Genomic DNA, 25,966 nt, shown 5'->3' with positions numbered 1-25,966 from the left:
AAGACAAATTTGCTGGTGCTGCAGATATTAAGTGCCACCTGAAAGGGGAGGAGAGGGCCACGGGGGTCCCACGCAGGGTTCGGCCCGGTAGCCTGGGGGACCTCCAGGGGCCCCCACTCACTCGAACCTCTCTAACCCCCACCACCCTCGTCTGGCGCGGGGCGCTGGGGTCCGAGGGTCTGGGCACCAGGGATGGAAAAACGTGCAGCTCTTCCCCGTTCGGTTTGATGCTGATTATCATTCAGACCTCGGCCCAGCGCACTGTCCCTGCTGTGCAGAGAGAAGCCTGGGAAGGAGAGAAAGGGAGAGAGGCGTATGAAATGTAGAGCTGCCAGAACTGGTTACATGCTTACTTCAGACAGCGCTGAAAAACTCGAAAGGTGGTGCCTAGTGCCATCTGGCTGATTGAACTTTTAAAGTAAAAGTACTCTGATTCAAGATCTAGAATTTTCGATGAACAAGACCTAAACTTTTCCTAAAGCATTCCCAACAACTCTTTTTGTTATAAAAATGCACTGTGAGTCCTGGCTCTAAACAAACCTTCTCAAAATATTTGAACATTGATAGTATTTCTGTTTGCAAGAAAAGAATTGAAAAGTTCCCAACAATGCAATAAATTGATAGTTTTTATGTTTGGTAGAAAAGAATTGAAAAGTTCCCAACAATGCAATACTTCATATTATGTTTGAAATTCCACTTATAGTAGTACTGTACCTCTCTATGCCAGAGATGTTTCAAACCTTCAGAGATTTGGCATGTTGTTTGTGGTAATACCTTTATTGTTTGTGTGTGTGTGTGTGTGTGTGTGTGAAAACTCTCGCCCTTTCTCTTCAGGTGGATTACGCCCTAATTGCCTCCCAAGCCGGTGCCACACTCAACAACCTCCTGAGTCACGCGCAGGAGCTGGTGAGCAAACTGCGATCCCTCCAGCTGGACCAGAGGGAGTTTGTCTGCCTCAAGTTCCTGGTGCTGTTCAGCTTGGGTGAGTACAGAGAAAGGGGTGGAGGGGTGGAGAGAAGTGGGCTACAGCCTCTGTGCATTATCCAGATCTCACTTGCTTGCTCCCAAGGTTCTTGAGGGACCTTGAGATAAGCCACAAGACCGCATTCACTTCCCCTTTTCGATAAGAGCATCATTATGAATGCCACCGTCTCTCCTTTACCAAGGAGGCCAGAATCGGCCCCAAACTGTAATTCTCAGAAAACGGTGTAGATCTCATTCACTCTACAATACATTTCATCACTCTTCATACAGTACGTCACTAGTTATGTTTTCATCATAAATCTGCATTTTGCAGACACAATCTATGAACAAAGCCATATTTCAGTGTGATCAAAAGACCAAATCAATGTTCTTCATTAATTATGTTTTTGTAATCGATGTGTCTGTTGCTTCCTTTTTTGCTTTATTTTGTAATGTGTGTTGTTTAAAGAGTGCCGTGGTTTAAAGAGTGCAGTAAAAAACAGTTCCAGTTTTTCAAATGTACAAAATTCAAGTTTATGACATCCTTTTCAACCTGCCATTTCCTATTCCCTGAGTGAATTAGTCAGTCAAAGGAAAATATGTTTCCAGCCAAATAAATAGTCAAAAATGTACCATTTTTTATGTGCATTTTGGATATTTTTGGGAATATTGGTATTTCCATCAAGCAATTTTTTATGCAGTATCCCAAAATTTGCATTAAATAACACAAACTAATCAATATTGATTTGCTATGTTTTGTTTATTAAAGAATATTTAATTATTTTTGAGTTATTACATATTATTAATTTATTTGTGGTGTTAGTTGTTATTATTAAAAATTTTATCATGTAATTTTTAAAAGTGTAAAATTTATATGTATTTAAGTGCTATTTAAGTTACACAAATTCTAGCTATACTTCCAACTTGGAAACTAACAAATCCAAGGTTGCATTTTCCCTCTGTTGGAGCTAAGAAAAATTTGTTTTTATTTTATCTTTTGGTGAGTTCATGTGCTTCTCTTCTGTTAGCCTGCTAGCTTTACATTGAAATGTTTGGAGGTTCCATGGCTTACAGGTCAAGGCAGCTCTTGTGGCAGATTTTGTAAGGCTGTTGGTATAAGCTGTAGGTGTCCAGCATAAAAGAAAAGGGTCTGGAAGTAGGACTGGCCGTCTGTTTGGCCCAATAAGAACATGGAATATTAATGCAGACCATCCGCTTCTGCATCATTACATCAGTCACAAATGTTCCTTCCTGTGGTTCCGGAAAAGAGAATATGATGTGTGTAGGGCGTATGTGCTTTGATCCTATCCGTTCCGTTTGCTGCGTCCCTGAACTAACTGAAACTACTACCCTTAATGTCCAGCTCCCCAACTGCACATTGAGAAGGTTCCTCACATCTTACCCAGACCAAAGACCAGTGCTGAAAACACATGAAACTCCAGACCTCTCAACCTTGCTGTGTTTATGTTGATCGGGTTTTGCGCTTGCTGTGTTTATGTTGATCGGCTGAGGTTTTTTGGTTGAAGTTTGGGGGGAATCTGGTGTAAATAATTTGGCGGAAACATCATCCATAATAAAACTCTCACCTGAGGGGAGTGTAGCGCCCCAGGCACTGCCCTGTTCTAGCAGCTCGCCCCACCCATGCTGTGTGCCAGGCCCAGAGAGACCTGATGTATTAAGGGTACTAGGGATGGTGATCAGAGATTGGTCTGGTTATTAGTGTTGTGTCGGGTTAATGGTGTCGTGTGGTCTGTGCACATACAAATGCACGGATGAGAAAAACACTTTGCCAGTTGCTATTTAGAAGCCAGTCAGAGGTTAATTAAATGAAGCATGAAAATCCCATGGTGCTTTATGAAAACTATTGGAATTATGGGAACTCTTCTTTAATTTCAAATGTTTGTGTGAAATTAGTATGGTGTTTTTTGAATGATATATGAATTATTCTTGCATTACAGCAAATGTTTGCACCATTAAACTAAATGTTTTATACGGGGACATGGAATTGGGGTGAAGTAATTAAAGGAACTCTTCTTTAATTTCAAATGTTTGCGCCATTAAACCAGACATTTTATGATTCAAAAAAACAAAGTCAAACGAAAGTCAATTTAAATTTAGGTGTCTTTGTGTTGGTCAACGCAGAAAATTCACATGATCAACACATGATCGTCTGTTGTGAAATCTGCTTTGGGAAGTCTTTCACCCTCACAAGAAATCCCCAATTGCATGGATTGCTATTCAGATATTTTGACCAACGAAAAAATTTGCCAAACAATAGTAAATGTAAATCAACAAAATTCTGCAGAATTTCATCAAGATTGTTTTGCCATGTCAGTTATAAGAATATTAGATATTAAATATTATTGCATTTATTTGGGAAAACATTTAATGCGTAATAAAATGCGTAATAAAATATTTATGCATGTAAAAAATGTGTTACATGAAATATGAATATGTATAAACTTTTGTGTTGGTACAATTGTGGCAGCTGTTATTGTTCTACAATTTCATACCAAACATCTTTTATGAATCTGTTTTTTTTTTTCTATGAATCCTAAAACAGAATCAGTTATCAGGTAAATGTGCTGGTAAACCCAAGGCCACACACACAAGGACACACATTTCGAGGCTGTCTGGCCTCCATGATATCAAAACATTAAATCCAGTGTATCAGCCCTCTTACACTCGTTTAATGTAGTGTCTCTGTATTGCATTTACAAATGAAGCCTGTTAACGGAAATCAAAATCACATTTACCCACGCTGTTCTACTCCCCACTGCTTTAAGTTAGTGTCTGTTCACTCTCAACATGGACAAACCATCGCAATTTGTCACTGTCTGGGTAGCACAGGGGGGCTCTTTGTAAAGCTAAGTGTCAATAAAGAGGAGGAGAGACATGAGTTGACCTGGGAGCAGTCACTTGTCTACTCGATCCCTCCGGCTTGTCGAGAGGACCGATGGCAGTCAGCCGATCACTTCTCATGCTTTTCCGCCAGCCAAAGCATCTCTATCTTTCCCACTGTCAGCCTCAGAGTGTTGAATAAGTGCTTTGGCTCTAGCAGGAGCTGAAGGCTTTATCAGTGGTTAAATAATTACGACCAAGACATTGATTTTCTCAACAGCGGGAAAGGCGCTGAAGGGTGAACAATGTTTTTGTGGAGTGTAAAGGGGGTAGAGATGATCGTAGAGGCCATTTCTGAGACAAACGCCAACATTTCAGTTGAAGCTGCTGCTGTGATTGTCTCGACCCTCCATTAACACCAAAACAACATCTTGAGACAGGTTTTACTAACTGTTTTGAGCTAGACATGCCATGCTTAAATGACGGTAGCTGCTGAAACATGGTGAAACATTGATGCAGTGACCAAAAAACAACTCATGAACACTAGCAGTCAACCAGGGTCGTAGGAACGGTCAAAAAGAGATAAAGGTCACCAAAAAAATTAATTTCTGTCTTCATTTTCTCACCTTCATGTCGATCACCTTCATGTCCATACAATAAAACTCAGTGGGGTCCATTGTTGTTTTGGACCCCATTGACTTTCATTGTATTGGCCATTGAAACATTCCTCAAAGTATTCTCTGTTGTAGTCATAGAAGAAAGAAAAACAGTTTTTAAAGAATGTGAGGATGATTAAGGGTGAACTATAGGTGATGGTTCAGTCATTATTTCTTTTTTAAAATAACTGCTTTAAATTTAGTCAATATTTTTATCCTGTCATATTAATTTAAGTCAGTTTTATTCTGACTTTTATGCAGTCAACATCCACCTAAATTGCTGTTTTTTTAACTAACTTTTTTGGACAAAATCTTTTCATTTCAATTGGAATCCACACAATCAGGAATTTCATGAAAGGATGAAAGATTTCCCAGTGCAGATTTTAAACGTGACTTATGTGCTTTGTCCGTATCGACATTATTGAGAATGGACCGTCTTTACCATGAATTTTGCAAATGTGATTGCTCCTTAAAATGCCAGATAGTGGACAAAATAGGGCTTGTTTCCGAGAAATTACACCAATTATTCAAAAACTTTATATATTAAACAAATTTATCCAAAATATGCAAACTGTCTTTGACGTATTTTCATCAGCTATTTTAAAATTAAAATTATCGGCATTATTCGCATTTTCGACTCCTCTTCGTTATCATCAAAATGTAGAGGACACAACAGTATCAACACTTGACTACGAGATGGGATGCATATCAAGTCCCTGAGGCTTGACTGTGGGGTCTCTTCCAAACACCTCTGAACAGTACAGCATACAGTCACAGCACGCAGTCATTCCCCTTTACTCTTGCTTTAAAGAAGCAAAAAAGGCTGTTCCCACATAGGTAAGCTCTAATTAAGCCGGCCCGTCTTGTTTCCTTGATCTGAATCGATATGTCTACCCTTGTGCAAAGAGAGGGGAGATCAGTAATGCATGCGCAAAGGCTCATAACAGGTGCAAATATTCATTTCCTGAAACAGACCAAATAATTTGGAAGTCAGTTGGGATTGATTAACATTCGAGGGCTGGGATGGTTCAATATTTATGCCTTGGAGACCCCTGGCTGGGGCCAAATAATGGTGCATAAAACTGCAGCTATGTCTTAATTAAATGCAAGATAATAGGGGGAAGGTTTTTCTTGTGAGCCAAGCAGTTTGGCACTGACGGGTTGTAAGTCATGTGGAAGATGTGAGGCCTGGCTCTAATCAATACACATATAAAGCAAGTGCATGTGTGTGCGGACACACTTTGAAAACACATTGACGTGGCGATGCACATGCACACATTTGCGATGCACATGTAGGAATTTGTTTTGAGTGTTTTGTGACGATGAGTGGAAGCTTTTGCTTGTTGTTTTAACGAGTTATGTTCTTTTTGTTTTCGATCGTGATTGCAAAACCTTCCAATCAGTCCTGAGTGCTCTGATATTTTACAAATCTGGTGGAGAGGAGGAAGTGGGCCCGTGCAATGACCCTAATATTTAAGGGTTATTTCTTTTGCCTGCTGTCCTTTCATTCCACGAGACAGAAATCAAAAAATTCTTGCACTTCGGAGTGAGGATCTTTTTTTATGGGCAACCTCATTAGGAGCCTTAAGAGGCTTTCAGACTTTATCAGGTTTTAAAAGCCGCTGATATCTGTGGACACGGCGCAATGCAGCAGCGGGTTTGTGCTTTAAAGGGGAGTGAAAGGATGGCACTTTACCTTTAGCCCCACTAGCTTTTGTCATGCATTCAGTCAGTTCGCCGAATTCCGGCCATTCCGCTCCGATTTTGACACTTTGATTGTGTCGTGGCTGCAATTTGCTTTTATCTCTTTGCTTTTTGTTCTTTATCTTTTACTACACATTACTTTATGATTAGCTTTAAATTGCAAACAACTTTAAGTGTGATTGGCGATCGTTAGCCATTAGCGTCGTTATCTGAATGTCTACAAACGCTTCAGATAAGTAACGCAGGCAAGAATATACATCTATGGATTTACTCTTGATAAAGGCGAGATGAACTCTGTGCATTACCCTTGACAGATAGAGGTTTTGTTTTGTGATTTTAGCATTACACTTTAAGCTCAATTCTGTAATCTAATTTTGACCCAAATCACTGGCAATGAAATATTATCAGGCCAAGACTTTTTATTCCACAGTTTCTGCTGAATGGATTTAAGTATGGTAAAACATGGTGAATGGTACTAAGAGTACTACACTGTACAACAGTGTTTTAGTGCCCACATTAAAAATAAACACTTGTAAAATTCGACAATAAATATTCAGAGAAAAATCGTATGATAGGCCTTTAGTTGTTGCATATCTAATATGCATGGATATATCATTCAAAAGCAAAAATTACAATTGTGAATTTATAATTTAAATATTTAAAGTAAAAAAGTATAATAGTGATTTTTATTTTTAGGAGTTTAAAGTTGCTAAAACTATATCACATCATCATTTTATTCTCAGAATCTTAGAAGCAGTAGTATTAATATTGGTCATGTGTAATATGCATACATATATGTAGTTAAATTAATAATTAAAAAGTAAAGATTACAAGAATAAAGCCATAATATTATGACATTAAAATTGTAATATTTTTAAGGAAAAAATATTATAATTTAGTATAATTTATATAATATTTATATAATATCATTTATATAATATTATCATTTTTTGTAATATTTTGGGTTATCTTTTATTTTTACATTTTCATGTTAATGTTAGTAATTTTGTGTCTTGTCATTTATACTAGTTTTTTTATGTCTTTTTAGCTTTAATTTATATCTATTTAAGTTTTAGTTAGTCATCTTAATACTTCAGCTTATTTTATTTCGCTAAGTTCAACATTACAATTTCATTTGTATAATTCTATTTAATTTGTATAAAAGGTTAGGTTTTTCGTCTTATATCATATTTATGTTTTATATTCTATTTAAATGAACAAAATAGATTTGTAATTGTTTTAGTTAACAATAGCAACACTGAAAGCATAATCATATTATCATATTAAGTATTTTCCAATTGCAAATCCATGTTTCAAACTACATGTGAGCCTGGACGTTACCAGCAAAACCTCACTGAATCCAGAACACGATTGCATCTGGCACTAAAAAACCCAACTCAGGTGAACCACGTATCTGTGAACTGTTTGTAAAAGTTTTCCCCACGTTCAAAAAGCACAGACCGGCTGGAGCTGCCTTCGACAAAAGCTGTGGATGAAGTGATTGAGAATACACTGAGCTATAGGTACTTGTTTTCCTTCTCCGTCTCACAACTCTTGCCTCTGTCCCGTCGGATTCCTCTCTTCCTCTGCCTCTGCCAGAGCCTTATTACAAGCTGTCAGTTTATTGTAAAACATTAGGAAAGCAGAGGGACACTTGCTGTAACTCTTATCGATCTGGGGGATAGATTCTGTGATTTAACACCCAAGCCTCCCATATTTCCACATTTTCAGCCTCCTATTAAAGCCTGTGCTTTCCTTTAGCTATTGATGTATCAACATTAACTGTTACAAGCAACTACAGAAAATCAATGACCAACTTTTATTACCGGCTGCATAACACGCTAGCTGGCTCACGCTCCAGTACTTAGCAGGCAGGCCTGTCCCGAAACATGCCTTGCTCATGTCAAGTGTTTCCTAAGTGATATCTGCACTGGAAATATCAATCATATGAGCTCTGGCTCTTTTCTGCCTGTTTGTGCAGATACTTGCCCCAGAACGGAGCGCTTGGGTGCCATTTTTATGATAGCTGGCCTGCGATGCTACAAGATTCAGCGCTAACAACAACTATCAATATCTGTAATGTTCCGGACTTTTGCATTCGATTTGGTAGCCGCACCTTTAGCGATCATTCGTAGCTTTAACTAGCAATACACATATTCATTTCAAAGTATAATGAGCTTGCTCACTATAAAATAATAATAGCTCGCCGTTTCTGTCTGTCACGTGAATCGAAAGGGATGCATTTGAAAAGGAACGGCGTGGCAAAAACAGATCACCCTTAAAGATTTATGAGACCTGCGGTCCTGCCGGGACAAACATATACAGGCTTTGTTTTTCCGATCAATGGGCTGAAGTTCATTATTCACTCTCACCGCAGCCGTGCTTTGCGTTTTTGTGCATTGTAAAGGGGCCTTGTTGTTGTTGCCTGTGCATATCTGAGGTTTTTCTCCTGTTTCTTCTTTCTTACGTGACTTGAGGTCTCACTAGCTTGTCTATGGGTGCAGTTCTACCTTATTCTGTGCCAATTAAATTCTGCAATTTCTCTTGGCCTGCAAAGAGAGCCCACTAGCCCAGGACCTTCAATCCGGCTGGGGAGACGCGAGCTGCTGTGGATGTGATAGGATGAATCTATTGATCAGGGAGCCGCCAGCTCTTATTTAAACGTTGCACACAAACACAGATAAGGGCGTTACACAAGCTCCAACATAAACTACTCCTGTCATTTCTCAATCGATTTCATAGAAAGAGTTCTGTGCCGTGGACATCTATAAAAGTGACCCGGTCACAGCAGAAGGAAAACACTCAGCCCCCATTAGCACTCAGGTCAAACATACACCACACTGCTGAGCAGACGTGCCCCTTGAAAACAGTATTGTCTGAATGGTTTGTATGCTGTGTGTCTACAAATAATTTTTTTTTTATAATTCTATAATTTTCCGTTTCCAGATGTCATACTGTAGGTATTGTCAATGGCATACAATTATAAAAAGGCATAAAATCTGTACAGTAAACCTGTGAAATATATATTACAATTTTTTTTTGCATATTTTTCACACTTAAAAGATTCAGATCATCAAACTAATTTTTATATTACACAAAGATAATGCAAGTAAATACAAAATGCAGTTTTTAAATGATGATTTCATTTATTAAGGGGAAAAAGCTGTCCGGACCTACCTGGCCCTACGTGAAAAATTAATTGCCCCCTTCTGTTAAATCATTAAAGAACTATGAATAACCACATTATTTTAAAAAGCTGAGTTAAATTTCACTAGCCACATCAAGGCCTGATTACTGCCAGACCTGATGAATCAAGAAATTACTTAAATAGAAGCTGTCTGACAAAGTGAAGCATGCTTAAAGAGCAACACATCATGCTGCGATCTAAAGAAATTCAAGATCAGATGAGAAACAAAATAGTTGATATGTATCAGTCTGGAAAGGGTTATAGAGTAATTTCTAAGGCTTTGGGACTCCAGTGAACCACGGTCAGAGCCATTATCCACAAATGGAGAAAACTTGGAACAGTGGTGAACCTTCCCAGGAGTGACTGGCCTACCAAAATTACTCCAAGAGCACAACAGCGACTCATCCAGGAGGTCATAAAAGCACCCAGAACAACATCTAAAGAACTGCAGGCCTCACTCGCCTCAGTTAAGATCAGTGTTCATGATTCAGCAATAAGAAAGAGACTGGGCAAAAACTGCATCCATGGGAGAGTTCCAAGGCAAAAGCCACTGCTGACCAAAAAGAACACAAAGGCTCGTCTCACGTTTGCCAAAAAAAATATCTTGATTATCTTCAAAAATCAACTTTTTGTAAGGTGCGTGTCCGTTACATCTGGCGTAAAACCAACACAGCATTTCATAAAAAGAATGGTCTGGGGCTGCTGTGCTGTTTCAGGACCTGGATGACTTGCCATATTAGATGGAAGCATGAATTCTGCACTCTATCAGAAAATCCTGAAGGAGAATGTCCGGCCGTCAGTTTGTGACCTCAAGCTCAAGCGCACTTGGGTTATGCAGCAGGACAATGATCCAAAACACACCAGCAAGTCCACCTCTGAATGGCTCAAGAAAAACAAAATTAAGGTTTTGGAGTGGTCTAGTCAAAGTCCGGACTTAAATCTGATTGAGATGCTGTGGCATGACCTTAAACAGTCCATTCATGCTTGAAAACCCTCCAATGTGGCTGAATTAAAACAATTCTGCAAAGAAGAGTGGGCCAAAATTCCTCCACAGCGATGTGAAAGACTCATTGCCAGTTATCGTAAACGTTTGATTGCAGTTGTTGCTGCAAAGGGTGGCCCAACCAGTTATTAGATTTAGGGGGCACTTAGTTTTTCACATAGGGCTTTTTCAGGCAGGTTTCGACAGCTTTTTTCCACTGCATTTTGTACTTACTCACGTTATCTTTGTGTAATATTCAAATTTGTTTGATGATCTGAATAATTCAAGTGTGCAAAAAAAAAAAAAAAAAAAAAAAAACCTTTTTCACAGCACTGTATATTTTATAAGTTTACAATCAGTGTTGGGGTAACACATTACAAGTTATTCAACTTATGTAATATAATACATTTTTTAAGTTACTAATAAAGTAATGCATTACTTTTAAATTTACAATGAAATATCATACTTTTCATACTATATCATACTATCATTACGCAATGATAGTAACGCAATGTTATGTAATATATTTAAATGTAACTTTTCCCAACAATCATCAGTCAGTTATTATTGATATCATGAAATTTATATATATAATCACATTTTTATATATAAATATATATTTAAGTTTATTTGTGTATCACTATCGACAGTATATATCAATCAATATAAACTATATCTCAAAAATATATAATGCCAATGTATAAAATCATTTTATATCTCAGAACGTATATTTTTTGTTACTTTTATAATAACAATTACTGGCTAACTGTTAACTTGCTTGTAAAAATTGCCTGTAAAATTAACTATATATATATATATATGTTCTATTTATATGTGTGATAAATATTGGGACATTGACACAATTCTAATCTTTTTGGCTCTATACACCACCACAATGGATTTGAAATGAAACAAACAAGAAGACTTTCAGCTTTAATTTGAGGGTATTTACATCCAAATCAGGTGAACGGTGTAGGAATTACAACAGTTTGTATATTTGCCTCCCACTTTTTAAGGGACCAAAAGTAATGGGACAGATTAACAATCATAAATCAAACTTTCACTTTTTAATACTTGGTTGCAAATTCTTGCAGTCAATTACAGCCTGAAGTCTGGAACGCATAGACATCACCAGACGCTGGGTTTCATCCCTGGTGATGCTCTGCCAGGCCTCTACTGCAACTGTCTTCAGTTCCTGCTTGTTCTTGGGGCATTTTCCCTTCAGTTTTGTCTTCAGCAAGTGAAATGCATGCTCAGTTGGATTCAGGTTAGGTGATTGACTTGGCCATTGCATAACATTCCACTTCTTTCCCTTAAAAAACTCTTTGGTTGCTTTCGCAGTATGCTTCGGGTCATTGTCCATCTGCACTGTGAAGCGCCGTCTAATGAGTTCTGAAGCATTTGGCTGAATATGAGCAGATAATATTGCTTGAAACACTTCAGAATTCATCCTGCTGCTTTTGTCAGCAGTCACATCATCAATAAATACCAGAGAACCAGTTCCATTGACAGCCATACATGCCTACGCCATGACACTACCACCACCATGCTTCACTGATGAGGTGGTATGCTTTGGATCATGAGAAGTTCCTTTCCTTCTCCATACTCTTCTCTTTCCATCACTCTGGTACAAGTTGAACTTTGTCTCATCTGTCCATAGGATGTTGTTCCAGAACTCTGAAGGCTTTTTTAGATGTTGTTTGGCAAACTCTAATCTGGCCTTCCTGTTTTTGAGGCTCACCAGTGGTTTACATCTTGTGGTGAACCCTCTGTATTCACTCTGGTGAAGTCTTCTCCTGATTGTTGACTTTGACACACATACACCTACCTCCTGGAGAGTGTTCTTGATCTGGCCAACTGTTGTGAAGGGTGTTTTCTTCACCAGGGAAAGAATTCTTCGGTCATCCACCACAGTTGTTTTCCGTGGTCTTCCGGGTCTTTTGGTGTTGCTGAGCTCACCGGTGCGTTCTTTCTTTTTAAGAATGTTCCAAACAGTTGATTTGGCCACACCTAATGTTTTTGCTATCTCTCGGATGGGTTTGTTTTGTTTTTTTCAGCCTAATGATGGCTTGCTTCACTGATAGTAACAGCTCTTTGGATCTCATATTGAGAGTTGACAGCAACAGATTCCAAATGCAAATAGCACATTTGAAATGAACTCTGGACCTTTTACCTGCTCCTTGTAAATGGGATAATGAGGGAATAACACACACCTGGCATTGGAACAGCTGAGGAGCCAATTGTCCCATTACTTTTGGTCCCTTAAAAAGTGGGAGGCACATATACAAACTGTTGTAATTCCTACACCGTTCACCTGATTTGGATGTAAATACCCTCAAATTAAAGCTGAAAGTCTGCAGTTAAAGCACATCTTGTTCGTTTCATTTTAAATCCATTGTGGTGGTGTATAGCGCCAAAAAGATTAGAATTGTGTCAATGTCCCAATATTTATGGACCTGACTGTATATATATATGGATAGTGTCATGTGTAATGAGCTGCCAATACCTTTTGTGTTATTTTACAGATTTATTTTTTATAGTGTATATGTGTGTGTATATATATATATATATATATATATATATATATATATATATATAGATATATATATATATATATATATATATAGATAGATCAATAGATAGATAGATAAGACAGCAGAATGCCACAACTGACCAATTATAACCATGTAATTAGAGAACTGTTAAGTATTATAATACATATACTTTATTATAATGCAGTACTTCATTACATGTACAAGCTAAGTACACCAAGTAAACTGACTTTCATATTAAAAGTATTCGAATTATAAAATCGTTCTCACAGATACTTTTAAACTGGATAGCTTTGGCTTGTGAATATAATGTTGCTATCAAATATATGTCAAAATCAGTATTAAATAGGTATTTGTGTGTCATTTGTTTGTCCAGTGGTCATGAGTGGGGAGCTAGGGAGTAAAACTGTCCCCTGTAACCGGAGCCTGCTGTTAAACGTGACGGCACAAATGAGCCGACAGGTGCTGCTACCATGTCTCTTGTTCTCCTTTTCATCCACCTCTCCTTCCTCCCCCCATCATTGTATTTAAAGCAACAAAGCTGAGGAATGCCTGCACCGCCTTCTGATTGGAAAAAATGCCACATCATCAGTCTTTCTGTAACGTAAACCTGCTCAGATGGAGTGGGGCTGGACGGGTGTCACACTACAGGGACAAATATAGAAATAAGAATTCATCTAAACATTGTCTCACTTGGGGGAGAAGGTTTAACAAGAATGGCAGGAGAGGTGTGAGGTCACTAAGAGATGTGGGCAAGGGCCGTGTGTTGTCTGTCAACAGTGGGAATGCTGGGAAGTGTGGCCGAGTGGGGTGTTTCTATTCCTGGTGTTTTCCATGCTTGGAGACCGTCTTGTCATCTGACTATTATGTCTGGTTGCCATCTTTATGACAGTATGGACAATGAGATTGAGGACAGGAAATGATGGCGAGGAGGAGGGGCTTAACGTGTTAGAGCATGTTTAGGGTGATGGAGTTACATTCAAATGTTTGCGCCATTCAACTAGTTGTGCTATTCCTCACGTTCAACTTCAAATTGTTGTTCTACCATGACAATATTTGGCCTAAAAGAAAAAAAGAGACAGTAAATGCAAATACTAGCTATTGTGCTGCTTAAAGCACTGCTGAGAATGCAACACATATAAAACATTTTAAAATGCGACAATAGTGCTAGATTTACATATATGTAAAAAACTAAAATCGGTATATTCGGGGGGGGGGGGGTTATTTTTTTTATTCATATATAAAAAATAGCCATTATTATTATTTCTTAATATTTTTCATATATATAAAATGTATTACAAGATTAGAAATGTATTTTCGTGCTGCAATTTTGTATTATATTTTGGCATTTGCAGGATTAAGTTAATTATTTTCAATTTGAAAAATGTTTCCTTATACCATGCTGTCTACAACATACATGCAGCATATATTCTGCAAATATTTTGGTCTGAGAAAATCTTTTTTCTTATATGAGAACTAAATCATTCATCATCAAGCGGTTATCTGAGCAATATGGGAACTGAAATTTTTTTTGGTTTTTTTTATTAATTCTTTGTGTGGTTGTTATCTTGTGATATTTTATCACTTTTATCCTTCTTGCTAGTAGTTAAGATAAAGCTCCACAAATTACCTTGCTTTGACAGGAAGCTTAAGATTTGATAGTGTGATTTTAAACTCGTGGTGAAAGAGACTGCATCTTCTAAGTGGAATGAATTAAACCAGAATTTACACTCACATCTATCAAAATATAGAAGCTGCTTTAGTATGCGTGTGAGAGAAAGACAAAAACTGAGAAAAAGCACCATCATTTGGGTCAACACATGCTGGATTACTTGGCTACATTTTTATCCAAAGCAAACACTGCGATGGTCAAACATGAATATTAAGAAAATGAAAAAAAAAAGTGGTCCTATAAAAGGAGGAAAAATCATGCTATGGGTTAACGGTCCTTCACTCAGGAAATATACATCCCCAGGCGCTATGTTGAATTATTAATTCAAATTTGTCAAAAAATGGGGTAGATGGGGAAAAAAGAGAGATATTGATGGAGGCTTGGCTTTAATGACCTCATTAGGTGTGTGGTTTCCACTATTGGCAGGATCTGGACTGCAGGTAGAGTTTTGGGGGGATACTTGACCCCTGAATGATTTTCTGTCACTTTATTATAAACAAGAAGAGCTCAACGCACCTCATGCAATGCAATCAAAACTGGCACGAAAATGTGTTGAATGCAAATAAAGATGCTCAGAGGCGATCGTGATAAGATAAATATGGACAGGAAGGAGTAGAGAGAGTCTTAGAAACCCGTTTGGCTGTTCAGGATTTTGGCTGTTCAGAATTATTGTTTTTCATAAAATTTTTTGTTTAAATGAGATAGATATATAGACAGACAGACAGACAGATAAATAGATAGACGGACAGATAAATAGATAGACAGATAGAAAGACGGATAAATAGATAGACAGACAGAAAGGTAAATAGATAGACGGACAGATAAATAGATAGATAAATAGATAGACAGATAGCTAGACAGATAGATAGATAAATAGAACGACAGACAGACAGACAGACAGATAGATAGATAGATAGATAGATAGATAGATAGATAGAAAGAGAGACAGACAGACAGACAGAGCTGAAAGGTAGAAAGACTGAGGATAGATAGATAGATAGATAGATAGATAGATAGATAGATAGATAGATAGATAGATAGATAGATAGATAGATAGATAGATAGATAGATAGATAGATAGATAGAGCCGAAAGGTAGACAAACTGAGGACAGATAGACAGAAAGACGAACGGAAGATAGATAGACAGACAGACAGACGGATAGACGGATGGATGGATGGATGGATGGATGGATGGACAGACATCAAGAACCAAAAGGTAGGCAAACTCAGACAGACAGACAGACAGACAGATGAACGAAAGATAGACAGACAGATGGAAAATACATAGTCAGACAGACAGACTGACAGAGACAGATAGACTCAGCTAACTGTTGATAAAGCCATTTCATTTATTACCTTCCAAACACAGAGAGTTTTATCATGATCATTATCGTGGGTTCAGCCCACACCCTGAACCTGCGAGCTCCTGACAGTGATTGCGCCAAAAGATAAGCAGATGTAAATATATTTTCCCTTACCTTAAGAGCAGACAGAGTGCCTTTCAGCTAGCATTTGTAAAAAGAAACGTTTGCCCCAGCTTCTCGTGTTTATTTCATCACACCTAAGGCATTTTATACCCTCCCTCCCCACGTCAAGTGCGCAGCATCTAAACCATCCTTGGGCGACCGGGACGTCTCTTCTACCTGCTCAGCGCTGCTATGATGTGACTGGATTTGATTTGATTTATTATATACTGTACTGTTCCTGTTTTGTTTAATTTCATTTTTGTAATGGTTGGCGGTGGATGAGCAGACTGAGCCCTCCACGTCCCTCCTGGCTTTACGTGGCTTAGTCAGGAAGAACAAACAAGCGATGAGCTCATTGATATGCAGTGTTAAAGAGAATAAAGTTTAGATGGATCACTGATGCGATCCAAAAGCATCCAAAAGCTCTCAAAATTTCTCCTAAACAGAAGTAAAACGCATTGAGTAAATATTATCACCAGTGACCAGGTGGACATTGGCCACAAGCAGAGCTTCAGGGGCCGGATTAGATGAGAAACTGGTGTTTGGAGATCAGCAGAGTTCATGCACCACCCCACTTCCTGATTGGTGCGAATCTGGAAGAAGTTAATGATGAATAAAGATGACATTCTGACATTCTTGAGTCTGACTATATGATTACAGCATGCTGTAAAGCCAAAGGGAGGGAGATATTTTGCCCTTTGAAACTCTTTGTACACACTCTCTACTCTATACAGAGTCATAAACTTTTACAAATACACAACACTGTCCTGAATCGCCATGCTTTTAAACAATTTTTTTTTTTGATTAGCTTCCAACAGGAAGTCATTCATTATACTGAAATCTGCCTGCTAGAAATGTCAATGGATTTATCATTTGCCTTTCAAATTTGGTATTGTGATTTAATTGCTCATTGACTAAACTATTAGTGGTGAAATTCCATATCCTTGTATATCTTTATTTGCAGTATGCATACTAACAAATTGTAATCAATATGCCATTACTGTAGCGAGCTGATGAACAAGATTGTGTATGTCGAATGCGGTCTTGCTATATTTGTGCATCCATGTCAGTATACAAATGAACCTCACAAGGGCTTTGGGGGGTTGCCGGCATGAATTTCTTGTGGAATGATTTTTTTTTCACTTAGAAAATCCTTTCTAATTAAAAAGCATCCCAGCATATCACAAGGCGAGGGGTGGTGCTGGGGGTGTCTGCAAGTGGATATGTGGGGTCGTCTAGCATGAGCGCTAGTCAAATGGACAATGTATTCCTCAGGACCTAAGGGTTTAGAGGCAGGCTACATCCCGGCCCTAGTGCACACTAAGGCTGTTTCATGAAAAAAAGAAGAGAAAAAGTTGATAATTAGTCCCACAGTGGCTAAATGTTGAGATAGAAAATAAGACAGCTTCAACCTGACTGAATAACTGCTGCTTGTATGTTTTTCCTGCTTTTTTTGGTATCTGTCAGCAGGGCATGATTAAGTGTCCCTTGTCATGGATAAATTAAACAAACACGTTAATTCTCTCCTCACAACCTGCCTCTCTTGCTCGGGGCAGAAGAGATCAAGCCATTGTCATCGATCAGTCGACTCTTTTAACCCCTCCCCGTGCTTTGGGTTTTCATGTTCAAAGGTGGCCCCACTATAATTAGCAATTAAAATTGGACTTTTTTTATTTTTTTTTATCTCTTTATTTGGTATGGGTTTTTGTGTTAGAAGGTGGTTACTTTATGAAATTTGGAATGAGAAACCATATAAACTACAAAAAGTTCAGCAAATTGGGTCATTCAGACAGACAGACAGACAGACAGATAAAGACAGACAGACAGACAGACAGACAGACAGATAGACAGACAGACATAAATAGACAGGCTCAGACAGACAGACAGGTAGGTAGGTAGACAGATAGATAGACAGACAGACAGATATAGGATAGACAGACAGACAGACAGGTAAGTAGACAGACAGACAGATAGATAGACAGACAGACAGACAGAGCGATAGACAGATAAGTAGACAGAGAGACAGACAGATATAGATAGACAGATAGACAGACAGATAGACAGATAGACAGAGAGACAGTCAGATAAGTAGACAGACAGACATACATACAGATATAGATAGACAGACAGACAGACAGACAGACAGGTAAGTAGACAGACAGACAGATAGACAGACAGACAGACAGACATACAGATATAGATAGACAGACAGACAGACAGGTAGATAGACAGACAGACAGACAGACAGATAAGTAGACAGACAGGTAGGTAGACAGACAGACAGGTAAGTAGACAGACATACAGATATAGATAGACAGACAGACAGACAGGTAGACAGACAGACAGACAGACAGACAGACATACATACAGATATAGATAGACAGACAGACAGACAGACAGACAGATAAGTAGACAGACAGACAGACAGGTAAGTAGACAGACAGACAGACAGACAGGTAAGTAGACAGACAGACAGACAGACAGACAGATAAGTAGACAGACAGACAGACAGACAGACAGACATACATACAGATATAGATAGACAGACAGACAGACAGGTAGATAGACAGACAGACAGACAGACAGACAGGTAAGTAGACAGACAGACAGACAGATAAGTAGACAGACAGACAGACAGACAGACATACATACAGATATAGACAGACAGACAGACAGACAGATAGATAGACAGACAGACAGATAGATAGATAGATAGATAGATAGATAGATAGATAGATAGATAGATAGATAGATAGATAGATAGATAGATAGATAGATAGATAGATAGATAGGCTCAGACAGACAGATGTAGACAGACAGACAGACAGACAGACATAAATAGACAGGCTCAGACAGACAGACAGGTAGGTAGGTAGACAGATAGATAGACAGACAGACAGATATAGATAGACAGACAGACAGACAGGTAAGTAGACAGACAGACAGATAGATAGACAGACAGACAGACAGAGCGATAGACAGATAAGTAGACAGAGAGACAGACAGATATAGATAGACAGACAGATAGATAGACAGATAGACAGAGAGACAGTCAGATAAGTAGACAGACAGACATACATACAGATATAGATAGACAGACAGACAGACAGACAGGTAAGTAGACAGACAGACAGATAGACAGACAGACAGATAAGTAGACAGACAGACAGACAGACATACAGATATAGATAGACAGACAGACAGACAGACAGGTAGATAGACAGACAGACAGACAGACAGATAAGTAGACAGACAGGTAGGTAGATAGACAGACAGGTAAGTAGACAGACATACAGATATAGATAGACAGACAGACAGACAGACAGACATACATACAGATATAGATAGACAGACAGACAGACAGACAGACAGACAGATAAGTAGACAGACAGACAGGTAAGTAGACAGACAGACAGACAGACAGACAGGTAAGTAGACAGACAGACAGACAGACAGACAGACAGATAAGTAGACAGACAGACAGACAGACAGACAGACATACATACAGATATAGATAGACAGACAGACAGACAGACAGACAGGTAGATAGACAGACAGACAGACAGACAGATAAGTAGACAGACAGACAGACAGATAGATAGATAGATAGATAGATAGATAGATAGATAGATAGATAGATAGATAGATAGATAGATAGGCTCAGACAGACAGATGTAGACAGACAGACAGACAGACAGACAGACAGGTAGGTAGGTAGGTAGATAGATAGATAGATAGATAGATAGATAGATAGATAGATAGATAGGCTCAAACAGACAGATGTAGACAGACAGACTCAGACAAACAGGTAGGTAACAGACAGACAGACAAATAGACAGACAGATAGGTAGGTAGATAGACAGATAGATAGACAGCCAGACAGACTGTTCAAGTTTTTCCGCCACTCTTGCTCTGTACTTGAGAGGCTTCCTTAACATCTCACCCTCAAAAACAGCTTGACTGACAGGTCTGTGTTTGTTTACCGCTTTTGCGAGGGCTAAAATAACCTGGAGCTGGAGATTTGTAATTGGTCATTTTCTGGTTAACCCCTCCCCCTTCCTTGTCCTGATTGTGCCTGCTGGTGTCACCCAGGGGTCAAACATCCTCACCAGCACCATGAAGGACTTGCGGCTTGTTCTTCAGACCTCATTACATTGCTGATGGAGTCACTTCCCCTATACCCCCTCTTTTTTTTGTCGTCCGAGGCAGTCTCGATTATTTTTAGGGGAAAAGAGAGCAGGCAGAGAAGTGTCAGCTGGCTCATTAGATATGGCTGGGTGGGTCCGAGTGCTTTCACAGTCGTTCGGACCCCAGCAGTCTCCATTAGGTGGGACTACAGCGGGATGACCACGCTCCCGTTCAACCCGGGGTCAAAGGGATAAATAAAAGATCACATGAGGTGGCCCCTCAAAACCTGATTAAATAGAGCTCACTCCAGGGATTCATTAGCAGCTCCTGCCGCCACAGAACCATCTGAAACACAGGAACACATGCAGCTCACCGCAACACATTAACACGCCATAAATTAAAGACATGACAAGGAAAAATCTGATGAAAAACTAAGAGGCATTTGAGATCTTAATCCCTAGAGATCTGTTTCCCCCAAATTAATTCGCTTTCTCACCAAAATCTCCAGAGATTTTAAGCATGGATTAAAAAATACATGTACGCTACCATTCAGAAGTTTGGAATAATTAGTTTCTTTATGTTTTTGAAAGAAGTCTTTTATGCCCACAAATGCTGCATTTATTTGATCAATAATACCACAATGCAGTGCAATATTATTACCATTTAATATAACATGTAAAAATGTAATATATTCCTGTAATACAAAACTGAATTTTCAGCATCTACATTCAGAAATCATTCTAATATACTGATTTGGAGCTTTAAGAAACATTTGTTTTTATCAGTGCTGCTTAATATTTTAGTGGAAACCATGATACATTACAGTATCAAAAAAATACAATTGAACGAATACTTTTATTCAGCTAGGATGCTTTAAACAGACATTTCCTAATGTTAGAAATGATTTATATTTCAAATAAATGCTGCCTTTTTTCCGTTCATCAAAGAATCCTGAAATCCTGGTTACTGGTTTCCACAAAAATATGCAGCAGCATAGCAGCAGCAACTGTTTTCATCATTGATAATAATAAGCAGAACCATTATTAATAACTGAACTCCAATAATAATTGAGCACCAAATCAGCATATTGCAATGGTTTCTGAAGGATCATGTGACACTGAAGACTGGAGTAATGGATCACAGGAATAAAATACATTTTACAATAAATTCAAATAGAAAACAGCTATTTTAAATTGCAATAATATTTCACAGTATTACCCCATTTTCGTTCAATTAAACACAGCCTTGGTGAGTATATGACCATATAACCACAAAATTGTCTTTATCTCATCTTTCTTCAGACGTCAAGAACCTGGAGAACTTCCACCTGGTGGAGAGCGTCCAGGAACAGGTCAACGCAGCGCTGCTGGACTACGTCATGTGCAACTATCCTCAGCAGACGGACAAGTTTGGCCAGCTGCTGCTGCGGCTGCCGGAGATCCGTGCCATCAGCCTGCAGGCCGAGGAGTATCTGTACTACAAACACCTGAACGGTGACGTGCCCTGTAACAATCTTCTTATAGAGATGCTGCACGCCAAACGTGCCTGAGGACCGGTGGTGAGCCTTTGGTCTCGACACATCGCACCTCAGTCCAGCGTCATCACCAGACATAGCCTTCGACCGATGCGCACTCACTGCATGGGTTTGGGCCGGACACTTTGGATCTGAGAACCCCATAGCGAGGGTTTGGCGAAGGAAAGATGCATTTCTGGTAAAGAAATGAATGAATCCAGAGTTATAATGACCTCTAGGCTGCGGATTTGTCGTAGTATTGTCGAACCATGACTGTCAGTCATTATTTGTTGTGTGTGCAGCTGATTGAATCGTCCACCTTACACTCAGACTTGAGGTGGCGTGTTTAAGATGACTGGGAAAGGACTGGGCGCTCTTTCAAGACTGGTTTGCCAGCATTGACCCAAAGTTTCCATTAGGACCTGGCCATGTGGCCTTCCTCTGTCTGTTTTAAGGCACACAAGCTGGGCCGGAGCCAGTAGGCGGAGGTAAGATGGAAAACCAGCCATTGCCCGCATCTGCGCCAACTAAGACTTTATTCCAACCCCTCACCAAAAAAAAAAAAAAAAAAAAAATGTCTCTTTTCAATTGGGCAGCCATTTCTTCTTCTTTGTCACTATGAGGCTGCTTTTACCAGTATTTTCTCATCAAGAGTGGAAAAGGATGAATATCACAAAATCTGTCAAGAACACATCTGGGTCATATTTAATCTCAAAATCATAAGAAAGAAATGAGAAATTATTATTGTTTGGTCCAATAGCACGGACAAAACGAATAAACTATACTGAATACTGAATAAAAAGTAATTTTGTAGGTAAATGTGCTAAACGCTGTCATGAAAATAAGAAAGAATAATTATTAGCAATTTTATTATTAATTTATTAAAAAAATTCAGACTGAAAAAAATTATTTTGGAGTTAAATGTGCTAAATTGTCATGAAAATAAATAAAAATATAACAATTTACAACAAAACAGAATTTTGGGATTAAAATTCTAAATTGTTATAAAAGTAACAATTAATATTCATTAACAATTTTATAATTAATTTTATTGAAATAATTCATATAAAAAATAATTTTTGAGGTAAATGTGCTAAATTGCCCAGACATAAACATTTAATAGATAATTCATAATAAACTAAATTTTGGGAGTTAAAATGCCTAATTGTCATGGAAATAGGAATTAATAATTATTAACAATGGTATTATTAATTTAAAGAAATAATTCATATGAAAATTTTTTTTTGTTTTTTGATTTGCGGGATGCATTGTGACCTGGAAATGTATTTACTAAGATTCGCCTTCAAAAACTTTTTTCTATTTATTAATGTAGATTTTTCAGCTCGATTGGAACATTTTGCAGTTTGTTCATTAACAAATGTGAATACGAATATAGCGGAGTCTCAAAGCCAATATGAAGAAATACCGTCTACGTCAACACGAGACCAAAGCCTGCAGAGAACAAAAAAGAAAGAGAGAGAGAGAGAGAGAAAAAAAAAACAACCTTAACTATCAGTATTAATAATTTGTGATGTCACAGTCATGTGAGTCTTGCCTTATTTCATTTCCATGCTAGCTAACCGTGCTGATGTGAATTATGATATGTAATATAAAAAGTACATATATATAAAGTATTAATGTTATACAATTGAAAAGAAATGAGGTGTTTACATTCATGTGGTCATGTGGGAGATAACTGTGATGCGTTCAATTGCAAAGCAATGATTTCATATAAAAACGAAACATAATGTTCAGAAAAGATGTTCCTCTTGTTTGCTTTCTTAGGTGTGTACAGTTTTCATCTTTCTTAACCAGTACTTAATTATGTCGTGAGACACTAAATCAGAGAGGAATCTCACTTAATTCTGAGTTTTTTTTTAATTGTGCTGGCTTATTTCTGTGGGTATCTGTTTTTACGTTCTACGTTTGAAATGTACGTCACTGGTTAAGCTTAATTTATTGTTTTGGTTTCATCCATGTGTTCCTGCACAGTGAGGTGGGGTCATGACTAAATGTATTTGTTTACTGTAGCACGTTTTTAAAAATGTAGATACGAGATGCAGTTATGGAGCTAAATGGTGATTGAGTGATTCACATCAAATAACCATCAGTCCTGCCACTGTAAAATATCAAGAGCTGTACTGAAGTGATCCGGTGTGACTGACTGGTGTTTTCATGTGTTCTATACCAAAGACAGCGTCTGTCCTTCACTTGTACTTACCTGTTTGCTTCACAATGAACGGATGAGAGCTTTGATACTTGGGGACTGCCGTTGTTTTTCCTGAATGCTTCATTTGACTTTATTATATAAAATTGGTGTTCACATCAACATGAACTCAAAATTGATCCAATTTACTTCCATATCTATCAGTTGGTGTCACCTAGGGCAGAAAATAGCCAATATTATTCAATTACAAAGAAAAGAAAAACAAAGCAAACAAAACAAAAGCAAAGAGAAGCAAAACTAAATTAAAGCAGATGAAAGGAAAACAGAGAACAAAAAGCCAAAACAAAACATAAAGCAAACTGAAGCAAAACAAAAGCAGAGAAAAGGAAAGGAGAAGGAAGGCAGAACAAAGAAAAAAAAAAAAGAAGAAGGGGGGGAGTAATAAAAAAAGAAGAAAAAAAGAAGTAGTTCATTTAAAGCAGTAAATTAATCAAAACTTAAGATTAATATTATAAACGGTACTGTTATAAATTGCAAATGATAAGTTTTTTTTTTTTTAAGAATCCTTACCATTTGCAGACATTAAGATGCTCTTTTGACGACAAACTTGGCCTTCAGCCTTCATTTTCCTATGAGGAATCTCAAAAGTATGTGCTTGTGTTTCAGAAGAGTAATTTCCCCTAATCTATTGCAAACTCACATTCAGCTCTATTTTGACATGTAACGGCCACTATTCATTACCGAAAGTATTGCCACAATTTTTCAGATGAAATTACCTGCTTTATGTGGAAATATGTCAAAATACGGAAGTAAATTGGGTCGCAAATGTCATTTCATGTTGACTGTAAAAGGTCAAAAATGATCATCCACGCAGTAAAAAAAAATGTTAAGGTGACTGTTGTATCACACCTGAAATGAAACGTGTTGATTTAAAAAGCAGTGAAAATGGCCAGCATGGTGACTTATCCCAATCATCAGATGATTTTTTTTAAACAAACATGATGTTACACACCTTATCAATGTAAATGATTTCAGACAGTGATGCTGTAGAAAGTATTTTGGATGAGCACAACTGCTTTAATCAACATTTGCTGCATGGCATCTACACCCCCCATTTGTACATAAGGACACTTCTTTATGGATTCTAGGGAAATTGGTTTGTATTTGCCTCGTTTTGTGAATCTACTGTGTTGTGTGTTGATCAGACTGACAATCTTAAGAAATCCGGTTGCCCCTCGTTCCTATTTTGTTCCCCACCACCGGAAGTCCTGCAGCTGCTTTGGATGTGTGCTTACCTGCCTGAATGTTTGGACTGGGATTCTCTCGTCTGTGCGCTGGAAGCCACAGTCAGACCCGCATCTCGGATGTCACCTCTTGCCATAAAGAGTTTCCATACAAGCTCTTGGAATCTTTCCATCATATTTTAATAAATGACTTATGCCATAAGTTGTTGCTTTATTTCTATTTCTGGCATCGATGATCATTGAACAAGTTTCACTTGTAATAAATTAATCATACACTAATATTAATAATTTGTTTAATTTATTGAATTTGAAGAATTGTTAAGATTTTTAGGATTTGTGGATGATGTGGTTGATCTGGTTAATCTCGCAAATATAGTGTGAACACAAACTAAAAAGTATTAAACTGCCTATTATTTACAGCAAAGATTAATTATAGCTTATTCAAGATGAAACCTGTACAAAATAGAGTAAATCTTCAATAAAACATTCAAAGTAGTAAGACTGTTTGTCACAAATGAACAAATTGTAGTTTACGTCAAGATAAATTACCAAATATGTAGAAACATTAAAGGGATAGTTCACCCTGTCATCATTTACTCACCCTCAGGTTGAAACCAAAAATATTTTGAAGAGTGTTGGTAAAAAGACAGTTGATGGTAGCCATTGACTTCCATAGCATTTTTGTTCATACTATGGAAGTCGATGGCTACCGTCAACTGTCTGGTTACCAACACTCTTCAAATGATCTTATTTTGTGCTCAACAGAAGAAAGAAACTCAAACGGGCTAATGGAAGCAAAACAAAAAGCAAAGCAAAAGCAAATTGAAGCAAAACAAAATAAAATGGAGCAAAACAAAAAAGTAGAACAAAATAAAACAAAAGCAGAGGAA

The 25,966-nt window shown here is 37.9% G+C and overlaps 1 protein-coding gene across 2 annotated transcripts in view; it reads left to right on the top strand.

Moving 5' to 3' along the window:
- The window catches only part of nr5a2 (nuclear receptor subfamily 5, group A, member 2), a 53,940-nt gene extending 31,327 nt beyond the window's left edge, over nt 1-22,613 (top strand). For both annotated transcript variants that reach the window (XM_042748981.1, XM_042748980.1), the window contains exons 6-7: nt 835-982; nt 21,454-22,613. In XM_042748981.1, the coding sequence (XP_042604915.1) occupies nt 835-982; nt 21,454-21,701 (396 nt within the window). In that variant the 3' untranslated portion in view covers nt 21,702-22,613. The remainder of the gene's footprint in view (nt 1-834; nt 983-21,453) is intronic.
- The last annotated feature ends 3,353 nt before the right edge of the window (nt 22,614-25,966 follow it).

The sequence above is a fragment of the Cyprinus carpio genome, chromosome B22 (genome assembly GCF_018340385.1).
Source record: "Cyprinus carpio isolate SPL01 chromosome B22, ASM1834038v1, whole genome shotgun sequence".
Lineage (NCBI taxonomy): Eukaryota > Metazoa > Chordata > Actinopteri > Cypriniformes > Cyprinidae > Cyprinus > Cyprinus carpio.
Note: the sequence above shows the minus strand (reverse complement) of the source record. Positions and strands in the feature narration are given on the sequence as shown.